General features: G+C 32.5%; 1 protein-coding gene across 1 annotated transcript in view; it reads left to right on the top strand.

The window, feature by feature from the left end:
- LOC109447240 (putative ATP-dependent RNA helicase DDX60) overlaps positions 1–24,403 on the top strand; it is a 71,221-nt gene that overhangs the window by 33,245 nt on the left and 13,573 nt on the right. The window contains exons 18-32 of the mRNA XM_074338294.2: positions 791–886; positions 3,765–3,880; positions 4,504–4,643; positions 5,585–5,694; positions 5,794–5,898; positions 6,486–6,611; positions 12,125–12,252; positions 13,715–13,873; positions 15,379–15,523; positions 17,543–17,695; positions 20,287–20,391; positions 20,999–21,199; positions 21,929–22,033; positions 22,179–22,323; positions 24,148–24,269. Coding sequence (XP_074194395.2) covers positions 791–886; positions 3,765–3,880; positions 4,504–4,643; positions 5,585–5,694; positions 5,794–5,898; positions 6,486–6,611; positions 12,125–12,252; positions 13,715–13,873; positions 15,379–15,523; positions 17,543–17,695; positions 20,287–20,391; positions 20,999–21,199; positions 21,929–22,033; positions 22,179–22,323; positions 24,148–24,269 — 1,956 coding nt within the window. The remainder of the gene's footprint in view (positions 1–790; positions 887–3,764; positions 3,881–4,503; positions 4,644–5,584; positions 5,695–5,793; positions 5,899–6,485; positions 6,612–12,124; positions 12,253–13,714; positions 13,874–15,378; positions 15,524–17,542; positions 17,696–20,286; positions 20,392–20,998; positions 21,200–21,928; positions 22,034–22,178; positions 22,324–24,147; positions 24,270–24,403) is intronic.

The raw sequence follows: 24,403 nt of genomic DNA, 5'->3' as shown, positions 1-24,403 counted from the left end.
AAATTTTAATACAAATTTTTATTTGTTTACATTTTGGTAGTTGTTTTTGTATTATAAAAGAGTTTTAGCATTTACGTTTTAACATTTTATGGTGTAAGAAATTTTATGTAACAAATAATTATGAAACACAAGAACAGATACAAGGTACAAGAAATTTTATGTACCAGTAGCAAATTTACGATATTTACACATCATAGAAGGCCAAGAACTCTTTGTCTTGCAAGTTCATCCTAAGTTCAACAAAACCAATTATCGTATTCCAGGGTATTATTTTACATATGAATATTATTATTGATTTCTAGAGTTAGCTTTCAACTCATAATAATAAATAAAATAATTAAAAACATTTATATATATGGAATTAGTACTACCCATGTATAATGCCCATCCCTATTTTTTCCTCACAAATTTGGGCAAAAAAGTTCCCATTATACATGGTAAAAGATGATATATTTTCTATACAAAGTAGAATTATTTTCTTTTCTGAAATTTCAACAGGAGGAAGCAACTTCCTTCAATGGTGATGGTTTCAAATGCTGATGATTTTATATTCCCAATGTACTGAATATTTATTAATGAAATAAGCTTAACTCCTTTTTAATTTGTCAGCAGCAACATACATCCATTACAAAAATTTGTTTTGTTTTTCCATAAATGAGATGGTTGTTTTAATGGAAATGACAATATAAATGTACTGTGTTATCTAAAATATGTTATTAATGTCTAAAAGTTAAAGTTTGATGTTTAAAAAAAAAATCAAGTCAATGGTTCCCTAACTTTTTAAAAACAGATATTGGTGACAGTGCCTCAGTGTTTGGAAATACTCTTACTATCGCCTCATCATCAACAGTGGGTGAAAAGGATAAGATATGTCATATTTGATGAGGTACGCTACCTTTCATTATCATTATCCCAATTAAATAGTTTTATGTATATAAAATATGTAATTCATGTACTTTAGTAAAGATGGTGATCATATGGATAGTTATTAAAATAAATACTCAGTTTATGAACGGGGTATGTGCTCATGCTAATAGATAGATCTGGAAGGAGATGGAATGGGAAACAGAAAGAAATTCTAGATTAAGAGTGCTAGTAGCAGAGAATAAGTATTCCGGAAATCACTGGACACACCAATGACTAATTGGCAATAGACATATTTTTCTTTAAGCAAAAATCTTTTATCCCACTGAACTAACTATCTTTTAAGAAGTACTTTTTAATTTTACCTATTTACCTATCACTGGGTGCATTTGTGGCAAATTAGTCATGTTTTCTCTATTTCTGTTTTTTTTAAAAATGCCTCATACTTCCCAGCTAGCATTAATTTGATGAATAACACTAGGAAGGAAATAAAAAGCAGAATACAAATACGCAAATAAAGCAAGCAGATAGACTAAAATAAACAAATAAAATAGGCAGGCTGCAGATTTACAAAGGTGACATAATTTAAACATTAATTTTGAGTTCTTTTCTGATACATGCATGTATTCTTTTCTAATACATTAAAGCATTGAAGCTTATGCATTAATCTTAAAGTACTGCTTTAGCAACACTTGAAACATTTCATTTTTTTAATCATTCAGTTTAAAACACCTTTTATTGCCATCATAATTTAGTTTTTGGTTCAGGATTAATTAGAAGTATATATATTAATTTCCAAATATTTTTTAAAATTTCTTTTTGGCTTATCTTTCTAGCATAATTATATTTAGGTCAAGGATATATCCTTATATTTTTCATCCTTTGAAATTCAAATTGATAAATAATTTTCATGTCAGTGACACATGTTGAGAAAACGAGATAAACAAGCATTTTTAATATCATTATAATTGCATAAAATATATGAAGTACTTTGGAATAAATCTTTAAAAAGATGTGCAAAACATCGATAAAGAAATCTTTAAACTTTACTGAGTGATATATTAGAATAATTTACAAAATAATCGAATGGATAGAGATACCTAGGGAAATGGTCCATGTTTTTATATTGGAAAATTCAATGTTATGATTATAACTGCCCTAATTATGATTATAATAGATCATTTTGGACACGCATATTATTAAGTCCCCAAGTTGTCCAATATATTCAGTGCAATCACAATAAAAACTCACAGAACTTTTTCTGTCTTTCTGTGATATGTGTGTGTGTGTGTGTGTGTGTGTGTGTGTGTGTGTGTAGGTGTGTGTGTGCACGTGCACTTTTTTTGCGCACATTTGTATGTTTGGGTGAGGGAGTTGATTACCTGATTCTGAAATTTACATGGAAGTTCCAAAGGGAAAAAGTTACCCCAGATAAATTTGAAAAATATTCAAGTAGTCAAAAAGATACATTTGAAAAAAATGATAAGGGTTTACAAACTTGCTCTATCAGGTATTAGGATTTATTATAGATCTATGGTAATCAAGTGATGTCTTCTGAAAGAGGGAAAGACATATAGACAAATGGGACAGAAAGCCCCGAAATAGAACCACATATAGACATTTTATTTAAGAAAATCGTGGTACTGAAAACAGTATTAGAAAAATTGGGAGTCCATATGGAAGATAAATGGAATCAGATTACTTCCTCACATCATACACAAAAGCAATTTCAGAAATGGTTTAACACATAAACATGAAAGGAAAATGGATGAAACTTTAGAATATAATATTTGAATATCTTCATTACTTAGGAGTAGAGGAAGACCTCTTAAACACAAACCTGAAAAGCTCAAACTATGAAAAATAGATTTAACAAATTTGACTATATTAAAATCAAGAATTTTTATTCATCAACATACAGCATTAAGATAATGAAATTAAAAGCCATTGAATGGGATATATTTGTAATTTATAAGTGGTGAAGAACTCTCATTGAAAATATATAAGGATTTCCTTAAAATATTAAGAGAAACGGCACTCCCAAAAGTAGATTTCCATATGTCTAATACACACTTGAAAAGAACCTCAACTGAAAAATAAATTTAAATCATAATGAGACTCACCAACAATACAGTAAAAATTAGAATCTGACAATGCCAAGGAAGTGGAGCAATGCGAAGGTCATACACAGCTGGTGGGTGATATTCAGCAAAGAGGTATGTGGCACTTTTTCTAGGATGAGTTCATGAGCTTAATTGTTCGACCTCGTACAATCCAAATTGCAAAACCTTACAAAACTGGCAAATCAACTTAAATTGTTTGTGAATACACATATGTATATATAAAGAACTAGGCTTTCTCCAGATTTCTAACTAGTGTAGGATAAGTGTTCTCTGTATATTTACAGACTGAGAGAAATTTATTTATTTCAAATTAATTTATTTCATAAATATTTTTATCTATATTTCAGAGGTAGGACTAGTGACACATGAATAAATATCTTATTTTGATAGAGATATTTCTTCATCTTATTTTTTGTGGCAATGCTATAATTTAGCCAATATTTCATTTGTAAACAACACTTACAAAATGTATCATTTTGCGCAATTTGTTCTTGTTTATGAGTATTATTATTACCATGGCATGTAAAAATCTTTTTCACAGTCAGCTATTGTCATGCCTGATAGAGCAAGTCATTTGTCAATATGTTATTCTTAAACTCACTTTAATCCTTCTCAAAAATTATGTTGGGATTCTTGGACCACTTTTGCCAGTAGGTGAATGAACATTACTGAATGTGGACAGAGAAGAAATAATAAGTTCTGGTAGCATAATCTATTAACATTTGGGAGGGGGATTGTAATTAATTTTATAATGAGTCTATTTGACCACATTGCCAGGTTCACTGTCTTGGGGGAGAAATTGGAGCAGAAGTTTGGGAACATCTTCTTGTTATGATTCGGTGTCCCTTTCTGGCACTTTCTGCTACTATCAGTAATCCTGAACATCTCACTGAGTAAGCCTGGATTTTGCATTCATTATAATTGCTGTTAGTGATGATATTAATAATAATAAATAATCCAGTCATACAATATTTAAAATAATGTCTAAAACAAAGTAGAAATGTCTTTTCAAGTAAGACTTTCCTTTTTCAAATTTTGTTATATTTTACTATAAAACACTTGTTGTCATCCTTTGACTAGATGTAATTTGCATGCTTACCTGTTTCTTCAAGAATTTTGTGTGAGTGATTTAATTTTCCTGTTTATAGCTTAATATTTCGATTCTCAGAGAATAGTGTAAGGTAGTTGAGAACTATCCTCTCAATATACTATGCACACTACTTTCCTATGCAAAACACCAAAAATGTTTTCAAAATGAGTCAACACAAAAAGAGAAATGGATACAACTGCTTTATTTTTGGGTTAACAAATTTCATAAGAAACGTCAAAGTATCAGTTTTTGGTAATTGTATAAAAGTGATTAAATTATGTGAATATAAATATAGTTTTAATATGTTCAAAGATTAGAGATTATTATTCTCTTAGAATTGAGTTTTAATGATCTTTTTCTTAGAAAAGTAATGATATTATAAATTTGTTTTTTGTGACAATAATACTTTTTTTTCTTTTTAAATAGATGGTTGGTGTTAATTAAAAGATACTGGCAACATGCTGAGAGCACGATGGAAAATTCTGGTCCAGCTCAAAATACCTTGAAACTTTCAAAGAAACACCAAAAAAAAAGAATAGAAAAGCCATCATACAGAGTTAGACTGGGTATGCCTATTTTAACTTAGGAGAAGGGGAGCTCAGAACTACTCAGTATACTCTATGTGTTTGCATCATATTAGTGCATCTTACAAATATAAAAAAAAAAGTCTTACTACAGCTTTGAAGGGAAATCAATTTTGTTCTAATATACAGAGGAAATTAAATAAGTAGGAATCTTAACTATAGGAGATTAAGTGACATGCCAAAGTCCACACAGCTAACAAAGGGGGGATCTAACAAATATTAAAGTTCCTAATATATTCCAGGCCCCATTATTGTCCTTAGAATTACAATAGGAAACAAACTGCTATTCTGGAGCTTAAATTTGAATGTCGACATAGAAATTAAACAAGATGAATAGTAAATAAAATAAATAAAATGTTACGTAGTGGTGAGTGCTAAGAAAACAATAAGACCAAGTGTAACATTAATAGAGATATTTGGAATATCAGCTTCTTCAAGTAAAGGAAATAAACAAAAAGCAAAAGACACATACACTTTCTTTGACCAAGTAATACTGTACTTAATGATAGAGAAATAATATAGTAATAGTAGTAGTAGTTATAATGTTCTTAATTAAATAATTGTATGTCTACATATCTATTTATTTATTCTATGCCCCCATTGCACAAAGGCATGCTTTACAAGAGTACATATAGAGAAAAATAAATTATAATATCATAGGTAAATACCAGGCACTGAAAAAAGGATAGAACATAATTGAAGATTAAGACCAAGAGGAAAAATAAAGCACAAGTATGTGATATAGGTACATTGAGTCCTGTTTAAAGGTTCTTCCCAATGCACAACATTGTTTTTAGTGTTTTGTTGGCAATGGAGTCATGCATTGCTCTTTCTAGGCCTGCTTATAATTGTAAAATCATGATTAGGTTATTGTTTTTGAAAGCAACCAGATCTTAATGATTATTTCAATCCTATATTTACAGTATGGTACAAAGAGCGATACAATGATCTAGAAAAGTATGTGTGTTCCCTAAAGGATAACGACTTTATCATTGAACACTACCACCCATGTGCGGCACTTACCGTCAATCACGTAAGTACAAACCACTTTGGAAAATGAGTATGTGTCCGGATTGTTAAAAATTTGTAAATGGGATATAAAATCAATCATTTTGTTTTTTATGGTTTTCAGATGCAGAAATATGGAATCCCTCTAGACCTTGGATTTTCTCCGCGGGAAAGTGTACTGCTTTATGATGCTATGGTACACGTTTGGCCAGAATGGACAAGAATGCAGGTGTGTGTATATTTACATTCTATGGCTGATATCTCTCGTTCTTTGGCTGTGCCAGTCCATTAATAATGAGCAAATTCATGAATGGTATTTATTCTGGTATAGATAAGGGCAGCATATTTCATTGTTAAGAATTTAAACTCCGGAGCCGCAGTGCTCCAGAATTGGGCAAATTAGTGAAATTTTCTATATATATTCATATTTTTCCCTGTTCCCCAAAATAATATCTACTTTGTTGAGTTATTATGAAGATTAACTGAATTGTTATTTGTAAAGTGCTTAAAATAGTGCCTTGCCATGGTAAGAAAAATATGTATGTTTAAAATAAACGTTCAGAAATTTTTATTTACCATAAAGCTAACTACAATATTTAAAAAAAATGATGTGTTGGTAGGTTCTAATGAACACAGAATAATGATCAACCATTACGTAGAGAACAGAACTCTCAGCCTACATGCAGTTAATTATGTGACTGAATATGGATGAATATTGACTGCATGAGAGATTTACTTCATAGTGGTGTATATGAAAAACTTTAGAAAGGGTGATGACTTTATTTTCCTTGGTATTTGTGAATCTTCGTTTTCAAGGAGTTAGAACCTGAAGAATTCAGGTGCTTCAAAAATAAAATAGTCATCATGAGGGCAGATGCCAAGAAATATGAAGAGGAACTGAAAAAGGAAATGATTCGTTGGATTCAGCTGGACCCAAGCAAGGTAGTTAAAGCCATTTAGGATTTATTTAAATTGAAGATCAATATGAAATGAACTTGACTTCTTCATTTAGTTTCAGTAGAATCACCCAGAAAGCTCTTGAGGATTTGAAGATTAGTACCCCATGGCCATGCTTTATTATTCTACCTTAAATTTAGTTACCTAGATGTGGAAAAATGCAAAGAATCATTACTTGAGCTCCAGCGTGGACAACCCACACACACTGGTACCGTGTCTTTTCCGAATCTACATTTCAGACAATAAAACTAAAGTTGGGCTTTTCCTTTTCATAGAAGATAGGACTTGTCTGATTTCTGATACCACTGGGTCATTATCCCGATTTTCATCTCCAATATTTCCCCAACAAAGACCTTTCATCTATTTACTAACTTGGGTCATTATCCAAATAAATGTCCAGTTTCTTTCTGTTGCCAACTAACTGGATAGATAAGAGAAGTTATAAGTATTATTTAATTTATCTTCCTTTAAGTTCTATTCTTTAACTTTACTTTTTTGTTATGATAAAAAAAAAAATCCCAATGATACTTTACTTCCTGAAAGGGGGTATTACAACATTTTGCTGGCATGAGCAGTGGCACATGTCTTAGTTACCCAAGTCTGATTCACCAGACTGTTAGAAGGAAAGGAATATGGTCCAACTCATTTACATATACTGACATATAATATCAAATAATGTTGACTTCTTGAGGCCTAAGCATGGTTAAGATGTGATCAGCATGATTTCAGGGAATGGAAGCAGAATTTCCGTTCATTTCAAGTTCCTGCCTTCTCATTCCATGTGAGAAATAACCTATTTTTTCTTTTAAAATTTTAATTGCATACTGACGTGAAAAGACTACCCGACCTTCAAGTCTGAAAACCACCTAATGCCAAGAATTGCTATTATATATATATATATATATATATATATATATATATATATATATATATATATATATCCAGAAGCTATTTTAATGAGTGATAAATCCTTATATTAGGAAGATTTACAGAATAACAGCTGAAGTTTTGAAGTACAAGCAAATTTATTACAGTGTATATTAGGAAGTCGTATGGAATGATAATAAGAATAACTCAACTATACTTGTAGCATTACTCAAATCTCTCTCTTTATTTAGATTGCTTTATTTAGACTCTGAATTTTACAGTGGTAATCTCTGACACCAGAAAAGGGAAGAAGCAACATGACACGTTAGTTATTTGGTTTTTACGAGAAAAATAGGAAATGTTCAATTCTGTTTACTCAGGTACAAGAGACATGCATTTTATTCAAGCAATATGGACAGTCAATATGGACACTTAAAGCAATGAGACATATTTTGAGGAAGGAAGTAAGAGGATGAAAACTGAGTCCTAATAATATGCGTAGTAATTCATTCATAGCAGCTTTATTAAAATATAATTCATATACTTTGATGTTCATTGGTGTAAAGCATACATTCAGTGTTTAAAAATATATTTAGAGTTGTGCAGCCATCACCATCATCTAATTTTGGAACATTTTCATCATCCCCAAAGGAAACCTTGTACTCATTAGCAGTCATTCCTTCTTACTCATTCTCTTTCATCCTCTGCCCTCCAGATGTAGGCAACCACTAACCTACTTTCTGTCCCTGTAGATTTGTGTTTATTTTGATTAAAGACTGTCCAGCAGTGAGAAGGTTTATCTCATTGTGATTTTGATTTATTTTTCCCTAAGGACCAATAGTGTTGAGTACGTTTTCACGTGCTTATTAACTATTGCTATATATCCTTTGGAGAGATGTTTATGAAAGCTCTTTGCCTGTTTTTAAAATTGAAATGTCTTTTTAAAAAGGCTTTTATTAAAATATAGCTAACATACAATATTATATTAGTTTCAGGTGTGCACCATAGTTATTCAACATTTAGGGTTATTCAACATTCGACTAAAGAAGCAATCACCGTAAGAATTGCTATTATATTAAATAGAGGTTTTCAACACTGGCTGCTTATTAAAAATTGCAGCTTATTAAAAATTCTGATTTGGTTGGCCTTGGGTGGGGCTGGGGCACTGGCGTTTTAAAACAAAATTCTATGAAACTTTAATGTGCAGACAGGGTTGAGAATCTTTGGTCTATCATTGTTATTATCTGGCTTTCAACATACCAGTCTAGATCAAACTTAATTTTACTAAGTCCTCTTAACTTGCCATATCATAGGAGATGGCAAACCTCTAATTAGTTTCTAACTATTTTCGTTTAATATCCTCTCCATTAAGCACTCACCTTGTATTTCCTTCCCTTGGAGCTTATAACATGCCTCATGGCAATAAGCTGTGCCATTCATAACATGAAAATCCTCTTCTCATCTATTGTATCCTGCATAATAATTTTTATTGAGCATTTTACATTCTTTTCACCTAAATTTTCAGTTTTAAATATTTATTTTGCTTAAGTTTATTATTGTAGGTACTTAGTTAAAAAATATTATTTGGAGACCAGTAGTGCATGTGTAGGATCAGTTGAATGAATAAATACATAAAATTATCTCTTAATTTTATTTTTTACCAGGCATCCTCTGGTATAGTAAACTAAATTCTGCTTTTAGGCAATGTTTCTGTGGCTGGCTGTTTCTTTTGCTGTATCACTGTTATTCTATATTCAATATTTTTAATTAGAAGGAAGGTTATAAATATTACCTTATCCCAATTATTTTACTAGATAAGCCTTTAGTTTTGCTTGTTTAGTTATATTATTCTTTTGTTGCTTAATATGGCTTTGATTAATGTTACAATTTTCCACTGATGGGGATGTCAACACACTTTCCAGTGAGGAATTTCGATATCTCTCAGCAGATAGTTAACAAGTCCTAGTTGACATACTTTAGTCCTAGCGTCAGTAACAATCTTTTTTCTTGTGTTGGCATCTATAATGCTTTCTTGTTTTTCTGAAGTTCATGGAAGGCATCTTCTTCAGAAAGTCTAGTTTTACTATAGTTAGGAAGAAATTTTTTTGTAGATCTCATGGTTCAAAATTTCTCTTTTTCATTTTTTTCTTCGTATTTTTTCCTATGCCTGTAGTTCATTTTCTTATCCATGTCCTTTCCTCCTTCGACTCTCTTGGCACTAAATCTATTTATTTATATTTTTCAGCACTTTTTATTCTGGGCTTCTTTTTCTGCTTCCAAATCCTTGTCATCTAATTTTAACATTTATGTCATCTCTTGTGTTTATCTGAGATAATTATTTTTGTTTTCCTTTTGATAAGGGGTAATATTTCTCGTGTTCCTTACACGTTGTTATTTTGGGGATTTTCTTCTTTTTGTTATCTTTGGATTGTGAATGTTATATTGTGGGGATTCTGTTTTCTATTACAATCCTCTGAAGACTGTCTTTTTTTATTTATTTTATTTTAAGAGGCAATTAACTTAAACTCAAACTACAAATTCTGCCTTCTTAGTGACAGCTAAAATCTTAATTTTTCACCCTTAGTTGGGCTACATAGGGTTTGCATTGCATACATGTGAGTCAGTAGTTGGACAAATTTGGGCTTAGTTGATTGACAGCTTTTAGGGATTTTATTTTCTAGCTCTGGAATTATCCCCTCATTTCTTTTTTATTTTTTTTTTAAGTAAATATGTTTTTTGGTTTTTTTTGTTTTTTCTTTGGATTTTATTGGGGAAGGGGAATAGGACTTTATTGGGGAACAGTGTGTACTTCCAGGACTCTTTTCCAAGTCAAATTGTTGTCCTTTCAGTCTTAGTTGTGGAGGGCACAGCTCAGCTCCAGGTCTAGTTGCCATTGCTAGTTGCAGGGGGCGCAGCCCACCATCCCTTGTGGGAGTCGAACCAGCAACCTTGTGGTTGAGAGCCCACTGGCCCATGTGGGAATCGAACCAACAGCCTTCGGAGTTAGGAGCATGGAGCTCCAACCACCTGAGCCACTGGGCGGGCCCGGTCCCCTCATTTCTTAGTGGTTATTGTTCTGAGCTCAATTTACTGTTTCTTCAGACAAAAAGATTGTGGAATGGGGGTGGGGGGGGAATTTATCAACATTTTGGCCTCTCTACATGTGTCCAGGCTAAAAGCCATGAAACTGGGATTTTCCACTCCTCCTGTTCCCACCCTCTATACTCTGCTCCAGAACCTGTCTGCTTTTGTTCACTTTCCAGTGACTTCAGGTCAGTGTTTTGTTGTATTTTTCCCAGAAGTGTCATCTGTTACCTGCAGGAGGGAAGGTTCAGTAGGAACTCATCCGGCTGTAACAGAAGCAGGACTCCTACATTTCTCTTTTTGTTCTTAGAGAATTTCTCTCACATTCCTGAAGGATAATATACATTCTAAAGTACTGCCATACATTTCAAGAAATTCTGTTGGCACTTTTCATATGTACTGACGTGTCTCTTTCCACTCGGTTTATCTATAGGATAGACTGTCTACTGATGAAAGCACATCTATTTTTTTTCTCAAAATATTGGGCAACGGTATCATAAAAGAAGCAGCCCTCCTCATTTAAAGGCAGAACAAGCTTCCCCAACGCCAATTTTCTTTAATATTCTGCTTCATCTACTGAAGCTACTAGAGATACTGAGACCTGGTGGGGGTCATCTCACAAGCCATAGGCCCAGGCCAGGGATGGTTAAATCACCCAGTCACGTGGAGTGGATTAACCTCTACCTTCTAATAGTTGCAAATGGCTGAGAGGTGCATCTTGAGGGTGAGTCTACTGGTGGAGTGGAAGAGATAAGAGGACAGAGCAGAGCTTGTTTGAATTTTTTTATGATATATTTATTTATTATGTATAAATTGAGTAAATAAACATAAACAAAAAGGTAAGGAAACATGGAACATATAGTGTGGAATACTGGAACAGATCCCCTACTCTCTTATTCCCCTTTGAACTTATATTGAAGTACACAATGCTCTAATCCCAACATTTAAATATTATCTGGTTTAATTGTTGTGTCTCTCACGGCTGGGTTCCTAACCACTTGGGGAGCTACCTGAATTCTGCTTTTAAATGATTTTATTTGTTCACATTTCTTAGTTTTCCCAAGACACCCCAGGTTTGCACCTGTTGTTTTCAGCCTCCTCAACCCTTCACTCTGAATACTGGTATGGATGATGAATTTGGAAGAATATATTTGGAAGAATCTCTGATTTGCATTTGTAGAATTTTAAGCAATTTAGACTTTATTTATGTTGAAGTCCTATTTAAGCTGTGTACCCTGTGTTCACCCTGATAATAACCATTGTGAATTTGTGACAATCTCTGTCCCCTTCCCTCAACACAATGCAATGGTACTATATAGACACAGTTACAATATTGTAGAAATATATCCTTCAACTTTCCTCAGATTTTAGTTTTATTTAAAAATATTTAGCTCATGATCTTGATATAATTCCCAACTTACTCCATGAAAATGCACTAAGCCTTACCAATTTGATTTCAGTCTCATATGTCAACTGACTTTATTATCTTTTCTTCACAACCACAAATATTTTATGATCTAATTTTTACTTATGATAATTTTATTCAGGTGAATCAGTTACTAAAGCACCTTAAGCCTCAAACTTTTGACAGTGCAGAATCTGAAAAGCGTAGAATGTTTCCCTATTTTGTGGAAAAACTTAAAGAAATGGATAAGCTGCCAGCGATATTTTTTTTGTAAGTAACGTTTACTTAGAATTTTACTTGATATTGTATCAATTTAAAGACTTTTGAAAAAATAGCTGTGGAAGGATACATATAACCTCTGATTCATACTAGTAGAATTTTGAGAAATTTTAACTCTATTTATGTTGAAATCATGCTTGCAGTACCAACCTGGTTATAGGATGAGAGGAAGGAGGACTTCTCTTATTAAATTATACTTCAAAATCTAATTGTATAGTTTAGTATAGTAGAATTCTCTGGCCTATCACTTATTAGAAAAGTTCTGTATATCATCAAGGTAAGATAAGGGGCAAAGGATAAAATATAGTGTGCATTTACCAAAAGAGAGCGTGTACACTGACACACACATGCATAACACATACACATATGACCTCACACTATTTGTTCTGCCTGTTGTTTGCAAAAGTGATTACATCTAAGCCCTTCACTTAAAAAGGTAAGATCTTTAGTCCGCTAGTTTTGTGTTTCTAATTTTTCCTTCAGAACATTAAAAGAAAAGTCAGCTGGGGCTTAGTAGCAGTAGTAGTTAATTAGTAGCAAATAATTAACAATCATGTTTTCAGTATACTTAAAGTAATGATTTTCCTTTGGAATATATTTAATAGATCTATATAGATGGAATGAGCTCACATTCAGTTGATTTCATTTTGCTTCTTGATGCTGGGCCCAGGACTCAGGGATGCAAAAACAATTGGTGACATGACTACCCTTAAGGAATTGACATCCTTAAAAGAGTGATTATGCATGAACTTGAAACGTTTATAGTTTAGCCAGTCAATATATAAACAGTTACTTAATATTTCAGGTTTCAAGGCATTCTGTAGGTTTAATAGTGCGTATGAGGAGATATGTGTCACCTCTGGGAACATAGCAGGGTAAAACAGTAAATTTTTAATTGTAAAGCACAGTCTGACCCTTAAGGGTATAACATAATATATGTTTTAAATAAATGTGTGATAAAGACATTAGGTGCCTTAGAGTGTTGTGGGAAGAGAAAACAATAGTCTAGAGTGGTCAAAGACATTTTTACAAAGGGGCTGTGTCTCAAAGAGTAGATATTCTAGACAAGGAAGAGAGGGAAGGAAACCTAGATCTAATTTATTTCATTCTATTTGAAATAAAACAAGACCTTCTACAAAGCAAACAAATAAATGAAAGATAGATTATGAGCAAACTTACATGATATACAGAGAGTGACAAAAAATGTGTACACATATTAAGAAAGGAAAAAACTGTGTTAAAATCGCAATACTTAATACATACAAATAACAAAAGATGAATACAAGTCATGTATACATTTTTTTGACACTCATGGTATATATATATGAAATTATATAATCTCTCTCATACATATATATATGATACATGAGATGTATATAAGATATATATATAAGATATTTATAAAATTGGTATGAACATACAATTATTAAAAATTCTCATATTTTTACTTTAGATACAACATTCATTCAGTGGAAATGTCAGCTTCACGACTTTTTACGAATTTGATAAGTAAACAAAATACTCATAATGGTCCAAATTCTGAAAGAGAGAAGAAAATTTTGAGGAAGAAACTATGGAAAGCAATAAGGATTCAAAGGAGAAACTGTGCTTTGTGAGTAGTTTTACTTGAGCTGTGAAATTTTAAGTGTTTAATGAACTGTATGAGTATTCAACTGCTTTTATAATTCAAACTTGTTTTTATGATGTGATGTGACTTTTTTCTCTTTCTGTGACACATGAAGTTATCTTAATTATACTTTATTTTTGGTGGGTCTTCTAGGAGAGGATTTTTGAATATTTTAGTAGTTATACAATAGTTTATAATAATTTTCTTCATTGTATTAGCTTCCTTTTTCTTAGAAGTGCAAATTATAGATTTGTTTTTTTAGAAATTGCAAGTTTGCAAATTTGTCTATAATACACTGTATAAATGTTTTTACTACTTATAAAAGATAACCATTAAAACATCAAACAGCTAATTAGTCAGAACAAGTTCACTAACACATTTGTCTTTTAATATAAGAAGGAAATAAGATTTTAACATTTTTATGCTTTTATTGTCTTAACATAAAGCATACAAATTTATAAAGAAATGCCTCTATTTTTGTTTCTTTCTAATGTATAAATTAACCTGGGAAACATGATATATGAATTTTGTTATATAATTTTGTTTGATAATAGTTACACAATTCTCACCCTCACTCAGGATTCTTTCCTAGCATTTGTCCTTACCCACTCTTGGGGGAAAAATATCATATTTTTTTTTCTTTTCTGACTGTTTCAGGAATATTTCTGGAAAGGGGATGGTCATACAGAATAGGTTTGGGTCTTAAAAGAGTGAAATTGCATAGAGGATGGCCAATACAGGCCTATTCTAATGGCTCAGCAGGCTGGTCACCTTTCCTCTGTATGTCATTCCACCAAGCAATGACTAATTGAGCAATACCCAAACATATCTCAAGGCTAATTTTGTCACTTATAGGAAAAAATAATTACCATCTATGTTAGAAAGAAGAGAGTCTGGCATATAAAAATTTTCAAATACTTCTCCAACTATGAAGAATTTGAATTTGGTAAATAGGGTAAATGGGGTCAAATATGTGGTAATGGAAGGAGAACTGATTCTGGGTGGTGAGCAGGAAACATGACATATAGATGATGTATTATAGAAATGTACACTCGAAACCTATGTAATTTTACTAATCATTGTCTTCCCAATAAATTTAATGAAAATAAAAAGAATTTGAATTTGTATGCCATTATTAGAAACATTGAATTTTTCCATCAAATTTAATGTCAAAAATATAATTCCTCTGGATATAGAAAATAAAAATTTGGTTGGCATGAGAGATGGGAGAGATGGAGAAGGTTTTCTATTTCCTGTTAAATACATCTTAAAGCATACATTTAAAATATACTTAAATGTGAGCTGGTAAACAGACAATTCAAATAATTGCAGTCTGATAAATATCCTCTAATCAGGGCATTGTGTTTTGGGTTTTAATTACCTGGCATTCTTTTTACCTAGCATTTATTTAAATAACCTCAAACTTAAAAATATAAAGGAACATGCTATAATCAACATATTTACTGATTTTCCTAATATTTTATGTTCAGTTTTTTTAATTCAGATTCAGGTGCTAGAATTCAAAGAATAATTTTATTGGCAGCTGAAATAAAGGAAATAAGGAAAAACCTGAAGAAGCATTATGCAGTTTCTCCAGACTGTACTTATACAGATCGTACAGTTGTGGATAATCAGGTAAGAGAAAAGAAACGGGGATGCATTCAGGTGCGTTTATTGCCTTGCTAGGCTGCTGTAACAAGGCCCAGAGTGAGTGCCTTAAGCAACAGAAGTTCATTTTGTCCCAGTTCTGGGAAATAGACAGTACTGTTAAGGTTGGTTTTTCTGAGGGCTGGGAGGGAAGGATCCATTCTAGGTTTTTCTCCTGGGTTTGTAGATGGCCATCTTCTTTCTCTATTTTCATATTGTTTTCCTTTTGTATGTGTCTGTGTCCAAATTTCCTCTTCTTATAAGTGCATTAGTCATACTGGATTAGGGTCCACCCTAATGACCTCAATTTAACTGAATTACTTTGTAAAAACCCTATCTCTAAGTGTAGTCACACCTTTTGGTACTGGAAGTGAGGGCTTGAACATAAGAATTTTTGGAGGAACACAATTTAGCATATAAAAACGTTTGTAGTGTCTATACTGTGATATGGAATTTATAAAACAAACACTATACTTCATCTACATTGATCTGAAACAATAGATGGGAGACTAAAGTTGGAGGCTGGAGAAATTAAGATCATTCATGTAGGTTTATACAGCTATTAAAAGCAGCTCAAAGACTAGTGACAAAACATAATTCCAATATCTATGAAATTGCCTTTATTAATTGAAGTTATTTATAACTAGTCCTTTATACAGACAGAAATACAAAAATTGAATGTAACATCCTTTTTCTGAACTACAGGCTTGAATCACAACTTGCTTAAAAGAACTTCAAAATTAACATTTGTCTGCTGGAAATTCTTCCACCTCTGTTGTTGATGTACCTTGTACCTAGTTCCTCAAACTGGAAATTTTGGAGTTGTGATTGTCCTATACTTCTTCCTCCTGCCACAGTTCATTCAAAAACTTACCTGTAGAACGTGGATAGACACCCTATGCAAAGGGTGCTCATGAAATGATTGTTGGTTGACCAAATTGTTCGGGTGGTAGTCAGAGAACTGTGGTTATTACTCGTTTATGCTTTTTTCTTTCCTTAAGTTATGGGAGGGGAGAGAAGGAGAGGCATAATAAGAGAGAAAAAAGGGGAGAAAAAGATAAGAGAAAGAGGAACAGTAATAGTGATTGACAGAGATAGACAGAGAAATGTACAGAAACAGACACAGGAAGTTTCAGAGCGAGAGAAAGGAGACAAGTGGGAGGGAGAAAGTGAGAGAGATTGAGAGGGAGAGAGAGAGGAGAGAGAGAGAGAGAGGAGGAGATAGAGAGAGAGAGAGAAGGAGAGAGAGAGAGAGAGAGAGAGAGAGAGAGAGAGAGAGAGAGAGAGAGAGAGAGAGGAAACAGGAAGCGAGACAGAAAGATAACACACAGAAAAGATAGGAAGATGCAGAGAAAGAAAGACAGTGAGAGAGAGAAACACCAACACTGGTCAGTTGGCCAGACATGACTCGAGGTGATGATGAAAAAAAAGTAAGTTAGATTTGAATTAACAGCAAAAGTAGAACAAAATGGGGATGGTAGAAAATCAGACTAAGCTGAGAATTTAGACAGGGATGGGGTTTGGTACTGGGCTCAGGGCACTCTCCTCCCTCACTCACCTCTTGTCCTTTCCCTTCAGTGTTTCCTTATAACCCCAGGCTGACGGGCAGCCCTTAGTTCAGTTCATTAGAGCTACAGCCAGTCATTAAGCACTGGTAGCAAGGTTAGGCCTCAACCACTCTGGGTATAGGGAAGAAAATGGGGTGCATATTACTGATGAGGAACTGGATGGAGAAAGAATCACCACATACAAGGTTAGGTTGCATTTGCCTGTATCAAAAATCAGGCTTTGAGTGTCAAGTACTATGAAACTATTCTACTTAAATACCATATATTAGACATTTTGTAGTTTAAATAAACTTTGGATGCTGGCCTAAACCATGACTACTCTTCAGAAGTGTTTCCAACTGTGCATTGATTTCTAAACAATCTTTTAACACATAACGTCATTGTTAAGTTGAAGGATAAATGCTTTAATATGATATTGCGAACTCTTTGGGTATTGCAGACTTTAACAAAGATATTACACAGACTGAGAGGAACGAGGCAAAGCTACAAACTACATGGTCTGTTAAGGCGGGGCATTGGATATCATCACGGTTCAATGGAATATAAACAAAGACAAGTTGTAGAGATGCTTTTCAGATTGAAGCACGTCAAGGTTGGTGAACTTCAAGGGTACTTTTCCTAAAAGCAGCACTTTCATTCCGGAACAGGAGGAAGAAATGTACGCTGTCAGCTTGTAGGGAAGTCACTCTATCTACCTCCCCGTAATCCCTCCACTTGGAGGGATATTTTGCTAACATTTTAGCATATTACATTACTTTCTTTTAAATACAGTTTTACATAGTTAATATATAATGTATATACAATTTGGGATCCTGTCTACCTTGTCTAATAGTTTATATTTAAGTCAATTATTAATTGGCATTATGAGTGCGTCATAATATACACTTATATAATTTATCTGAATATTCTGCTAATGTTGAACTTTTTTGTTTATAAACATATGCCATCATTTCTGATTGTTGTTGTGATCAATTGATTCTGCAAAGTGAAATAACTGTTTCAAAGACCAAAAGTGGTTTTCAGGCTCTAGAAATATATTGCTACGTTTCTTTCCAGAATGAGTCTATGTATTTACTTCACCTTGACAAATTTTGAGTATTGTGGTTAAAAACTGGAGTTGTGAATATAGTGTGGAGAGTATCTTATATACTACGCACTCAATTTCCAATATTATTAACATCTTACATTAGTATGGTACTTTGTTATAATTAACAAACTAATATTAATATAATTTTTATTAACTAAAGTCCATTCTGTATTCATATTTCTTTAGTTATTCCCCTAATATCCTTTTTCTATTCCGTGATTCCATCCAGGATACAATATTACATTTATTTGTCAGGTCTCTTTTGGCTCTCTTTGGCTGTGACCATTTCTCAGATTTGCCTTGGTTTTGAAGATCTTAATGGTTGTCAGGATAATTGATCAGCTATTTTGTAGAATATAACTCAGTTGGGAATTCTCTGATGGTTTCTCATGATTAGATAGGAACTATGTGTTTCTTGAAGGAACACCACAGGAGTAAGGTGTTATTCTCATCATATCATATCAGGGTTATAGACTGTGGACATGGCGTGTCACTACTGATGTTAGTCGTGAACAGCACACGTGTGTATTTGTTCGACTTCTCCATTATACAGTTACCTTTTATTCCCACTTTCCATACTGTCCTCCTTGGAAGAAAGTCACTCTGCACAGCCCACACTTAAAGAGTAGGTTGTTCTATTATACTTCACCCCCTTCTAGTTGGAGTATCTACATAAATTATTTAGAATTCTCTGTACAAGAACTGTGTCTCTTCTCCCTCACTGATTTATGTATCCAACATACGTTTATATCAGTATGGACACATGGATGTTTATTTTATGCTTTCGGTGATATTTCAGTGCTACTTTAGCTATTTTCTTGCTCAAATTGTTCCAGTTTTGACCACTGGGAGCTCTTTCACTTGCTTCCTGTACGACTTTATCATGTTTCCATCATTGTGAGTGTCGTTGTTTTTGAGTACTTCTGTACTTTCTGGCAAAGTAGGATGCTCCTGAGTCATATCTTTAAAGAGCCCTGACTTCTTTCAAACAAGCCTGAGAAACTATTATAACCAATAAGAGCCAAAGGCGACGTGTCTACCAAACATCATGTGATACATGTGATACCCTGGGTGGATCCAGAAAAAGGACATTCGGCAAAATCTAACGGTATCTGAAAAAAGTGTGAACTTTAGTTGATAATAATGTATGGATACTTTTTCATTAATTGTAATAATGTACAGTACAAATTTAAGCTGTTAAGAATAGGGGAAATTGAATGCAAAATATAGGAACTCTGTACTATCTTCACAAATTTCTGTAAATCTAAAAGAGTTCTAAAACATAGTTTATTTAGAAATATGTTCTATACATGCATTAAAATATGTGTTCTGTATATCCTGACTTCAATGTTCTGTGAGCCTTCTTAATTTAAATCTGTATTATTGGTAAATTTTGTATCTTCTATCAATTATTGAGAGTAAAATTATTGAGGATAGAAAATGTGACTATCTCTTCTTCTTAATATACATTTTTCCATTTCTCTTTGCAGTTCTGTCAGTTTTACTTTATATGTTTTAAAATGTGCTATATTGTATAAGCAAACAGCATTAAGGATAAAGCACATTAAAAGCATTCTGAGAAAATAGATTCACAGACCAACCAAAGCATTTTATAAATATTAATTATATCATGTTAGTCCCCTTTCTCTTAGAACCTAAACTTCTTAGAGATTTTTTTTTTCCTAATGCTTGATGTGACTTGGTTCCTGCTTGCCCTCTGAGTTTATCCCTTACTGTTTTCTTAGTAATGTTTTCATGTAAAAGTAATACTCCTTTTTCGACCCATTGCTTTTATTTATGCAAAAAAAAAAATTAAAAGCTTATTGAATTGCTATGACTTCCCATCACTTTGCAACCTGAAGATGCTGGATAATTGTAATATTAAGGAAAACATTAAAGTGAATACAAATGTCTATGAGACATTATTCCAAAAGAAAATGCAGTAGAGTTGTATTTTGGGTGACATTGGCTTCCCATTGGAAGTTTACTCAAGAAAAAGTGATTTCAGGGGATCTGATCTATTCAAAATTTAGAGGCTATGCAAAGAATTATGTAGTCTATGATAAATTTTAATTTTTTTTATCTTTCATTCATAGGTGGTAACAGCTACCTCTTCCCTTGCTTTGGGAATTAATATGCCATGCAAATCTGTTGTTTTTACAGAAGATTCTGTTTACTTGGATGCCTTGAACTTCCGACAGGTGTTTATACTACCTGCCTTTTGTTACATTTGTATACATAGGGGTTGGGAACATCTATTCTGTAAGCCAAGATAAACCAGGTTTATTATGAAACATATAGGGATTAGCAAAATATTTTTAAATGGGTTCGAATATATGACATTGTATAAACATGATTCCATTTAAAGACATTTTGAGTACTATTGACGGGCAAAATAAATTAGTTTTCTTGAGAATACTCTGGCTTTGGTAAATTTTATTGAACTTAAACAAAAATAATATGAAGAAGTAACCACATCTTCTGAGCACTCCAGGTGCCAAGCATGTACGATGTTCTCAGTTCAGTTTCTGGAAATATATGGGTTAATAAGACAGAAATTGCTCCTGCTTTAAAAATCCTGATCTTAAAACATAGGTATTACTAAAAAAGCAAACACAGTTTAATAATCTATTTGTAAAATAAAATAATATTTTAAACTTTGCTAAAATTAATGTATCAAGCAACAAAGAAGTATTTCAAGGTTTTTGAAAATGTAATGTTCCACATGGTATAGGCAAGTTAAAAATTAACTGTTTACAGAGACAAGATTTGAAATGATTTAAAAGTGTTATATGATCATCTCTTTAGATGTCTGGTCGTGCAGGAAGACGTGGAGAAGATCTTATAGGAAATGTGTTCTTCTATGGTATCCCATTACCTAAGGTAGAAAGACTCTTAAAGTCAGATGTGCCAAAACTGAAGGGTCAGTTTCCTCTAAGCATATCTTTGGTTCTCAGACTTATGCTGTTAGTTGCCAAAGCAGATGACAAAAAGGATGCGAAAGCAAAGGTACACTGTTTCATATGCTTTCAATTGCTTTAGTAAAGTTAAGCTCAATTTTATAATAAGTTATGTAAATTACATAAACTGCAGTGAATAAAATGCCATTGTGCTGTAAATAAACTCACTGTGCCATTTGAGCCTACTTTATAGTACCTTTATTCAACACAGAAATGTGCTTTTAACATTGATGCTTTCAAACATATGGAAAATTAAGCCTATGATTTTCCTTTTATAATTATCAATTGGCTCTGTATATATTAGAAAAGAAACATTTTTTTTCCTGTAATTACATCTGGTCTAAAACATTTTAAAAATCAAATTTCAAGGAAATAACTAGTGGTTGAGAAATGTAAAAGATAGCGAAATATTCATAATTATTGGTTTTACATTTTTATACCTTATTTTACTTCTGACCTCTCATGCATAAAGTTGTAATTATTTATCTCTCCCTCTAAGTTTTGCTTACCATTTTCTATTACACACATATAATATTAAAACATTTTGGAATACCTAATCATAATACGTATAATAATTATATTAATATAATAAACTAATATTCAATGCCTAATTTAAAAATGTAAAAATATGTCATACATTATATGTAGTACATAAGTAAATATAGCTCCCAGTTCTGCAATAGAAATGTTTAGTTGTTATTTGTATATTGCATTTGAAAGATACGCTACAAAAATGTGCTTAATATCTAACTTCATATTTTGATATGTGTACGTATAGGCATTATCCGTTCTCCAACATTCATTGATGTCCTTCAAGAAACCAAATATCGAGTGCATGTTAAAGTTTTACTTTATATATTCTTTGCAATTCTTGGTCACAGAGGTAAGATTTAAACCCATTTTCACTAAATTAAGGTGTTAGTGCACATCTTTAGATCCACTGTACTAAAATCTCCTTTATTAACAACTTACTTGCTTGATATTTCTGAGATCTAGAGGCTGAAGTTCATGTTAAAATTGATTTATAGGGATACCTGAATCAAGAATGTATTCCCATCGGATATTCTGGTCTTGTGTCCCATTTGCACTACCATGAACCTGCAAACTTTGTTTTAGTAAGCTTTCTGGAGAAATGTTTATTCCACAAGTTGTGTATTCCAGTCATCATAGATGGTAAGCACACATTCCTTTCCCAAATATTTGCTCATTAAATTGTATGCACAAACACATACTTGCAAATACACACACACAGACCACACATGTATTTACATATCCCCACACATTCCCGACAACTGGATGGTGTGACGTTTTCTAGCTGCTTTTTCTCTTAATGCATTTTGAACATGTTTTTTACTTTATATCAATACATATGTTTATAAAAATATTAATAGATGCATGGTGTATTTGTAACATAATGTAAATATTCTAAATGATAATTTAATATACTTTAAATTTAAAACAAGTAAATCATTAGAATAATAAATACTATTCTTCTGAAATCACAAGACATTTTAAATATGTATCAATTGAAATAAATTGCAATAATATATGTAGAATCATGAATTTGTCCTTTTATATGTGGTCATTGATATGAAAAATAGGCCTCTTTGTGTTATCCCCACATTTTGCTCCTAATCATTAGGTGTATTGTAGTAAAATAGGAAGACAATAGTTCAAACATAACTGTAAGAATATATTGGCATCATAATGTTGTCATCTGTAATGATTTCCTTTTCAAAATAGTAAATTATTTTTTCACTTTTCTATAACTTTAGCAAAATGAACTTTAATTTGCTAGAGAGAGAAATAATGTGACATGATCCAAACTCAAATAAAGACAGCTGAGAACTGAAATATAAAATTAATATCCCCATTGTTAATGTTATTTTCAGTAAATTACCAACTTTGGCTCAAACAGCATAAAAAATAATGAAAACACTATTATATAATATACTGTAAAACTACTAATACATCAAATAATAAAGACTTTAATCCATATTAATATATATTTTTCCATGAAAGGATCATAGAAAATAATAACTTAATTTTACTTATTATATAAATACTTTGAGTAATGTATCACAACATTACAGGAATACGAAAAATGAAAATAATTTGTCACAATGCGATCAGCATAAGCCCATCAAGTTGAGGATTTTTTGTTTATGTGAAGTCTGGGAGCTTTACTCGTAAAGCTCTGCATTTCTCCAATAGTGTGATGCGGTGGTAGCTTCACACTATTGCAGTTCCCAAGTTATCATTTGAATATATGTCATTTACTCATTCACTTACTAATGAATTAGTGATGAAGTGCCTATCAATGTGGGCAAGGAGCTCTGTGAAATGCTGTGGCTGATTAAAAATTGGGATTTAGACATAGGTTTTCCCTCCAGATTCAGTCCCTAAAATACTGTAAGAAGTTGGGCATATGGAAATGTGAGAAATAAATATTCCAGGGCGAGAAATATCAGGAGCAAAGACATGTCAATAGGAGTAGTTGTGAGCTCTTTTTGGGCTGTAATGTGCGCCAAAGAAAGAGTGGGTGTGGGTTGACATATTGCCTTGGATAGCACATAAGGAATTTGTAAAGCAGCATGAGGCCTTCATTTCTTAGTAGGTTTTGAAGAGAGGTGGAAAAACTGAGAGGAACAAAAGAAGCAGAGGGAAGGTTTTAAGCTCATGAGATATTGGAATACAGGGTGATTCCAGAACTAAAGGACAAATGGCTATTCTTTCTTTTTTTTTGGTTCCTACAGCTGAGAATGGATCCAAGGATACCAACAATCTGTGTCAATAGGGGGTCAATTAGTCTGCATAATTATAAAGTAATGTTGTAATTTTTTTTTTTAAATCACCAAACATGTGGAAAATGACTTTTTCAAATGTGTCTTACCTTGAAATTTTAAGTTTAGTATGATGAACTGGCTCAGTATATTTCTAAAATGATGAAATTTATTCTCTAATGTTTTGAAAAATTAAACTCTTTCTTTTAAACAGGCCAGAAGAGATTTTCTAATGACGTGATGGAAACTTTAGTGGTGGTGTTAGCAAATCTGTTTGGGAGACGCTATCTTTCTCCCTGTGAGAAAAAGCGGAAAAAGAGATTTCCTCATTCAGTGGTAAGAAAAAGAAATACGTGCCAAACCTTGTAATTTTGTGTAAAATCTTTCCATGATAACATACAATGCAATCGTATTTTTCCAATAACAAAGTTTTGATGTCATTCACTAGAGTTATTTCTTCATCCTGCTTC

This window comes from Rhinolophus sinicus, chromosome 15, assembly GCF_057876585.1.
Source record: "Rhinolophus sinicus isolate RSI-liver-muscle chromosome 15, RSI-T2T, whole genome shotgun sequence".
Lineage (NCBI taxonomy): Eukaryota > Metazoa > Chordata > Mammalia > Chiroptera > Rhinolophidae > Rhinolophus > Rhinolophus sinicus.
The sequence above is the reverse complement of the archived record's forward strand: the minus strand, read 5'-3'. Positions and strand labels throughout refer to the sequence as shown.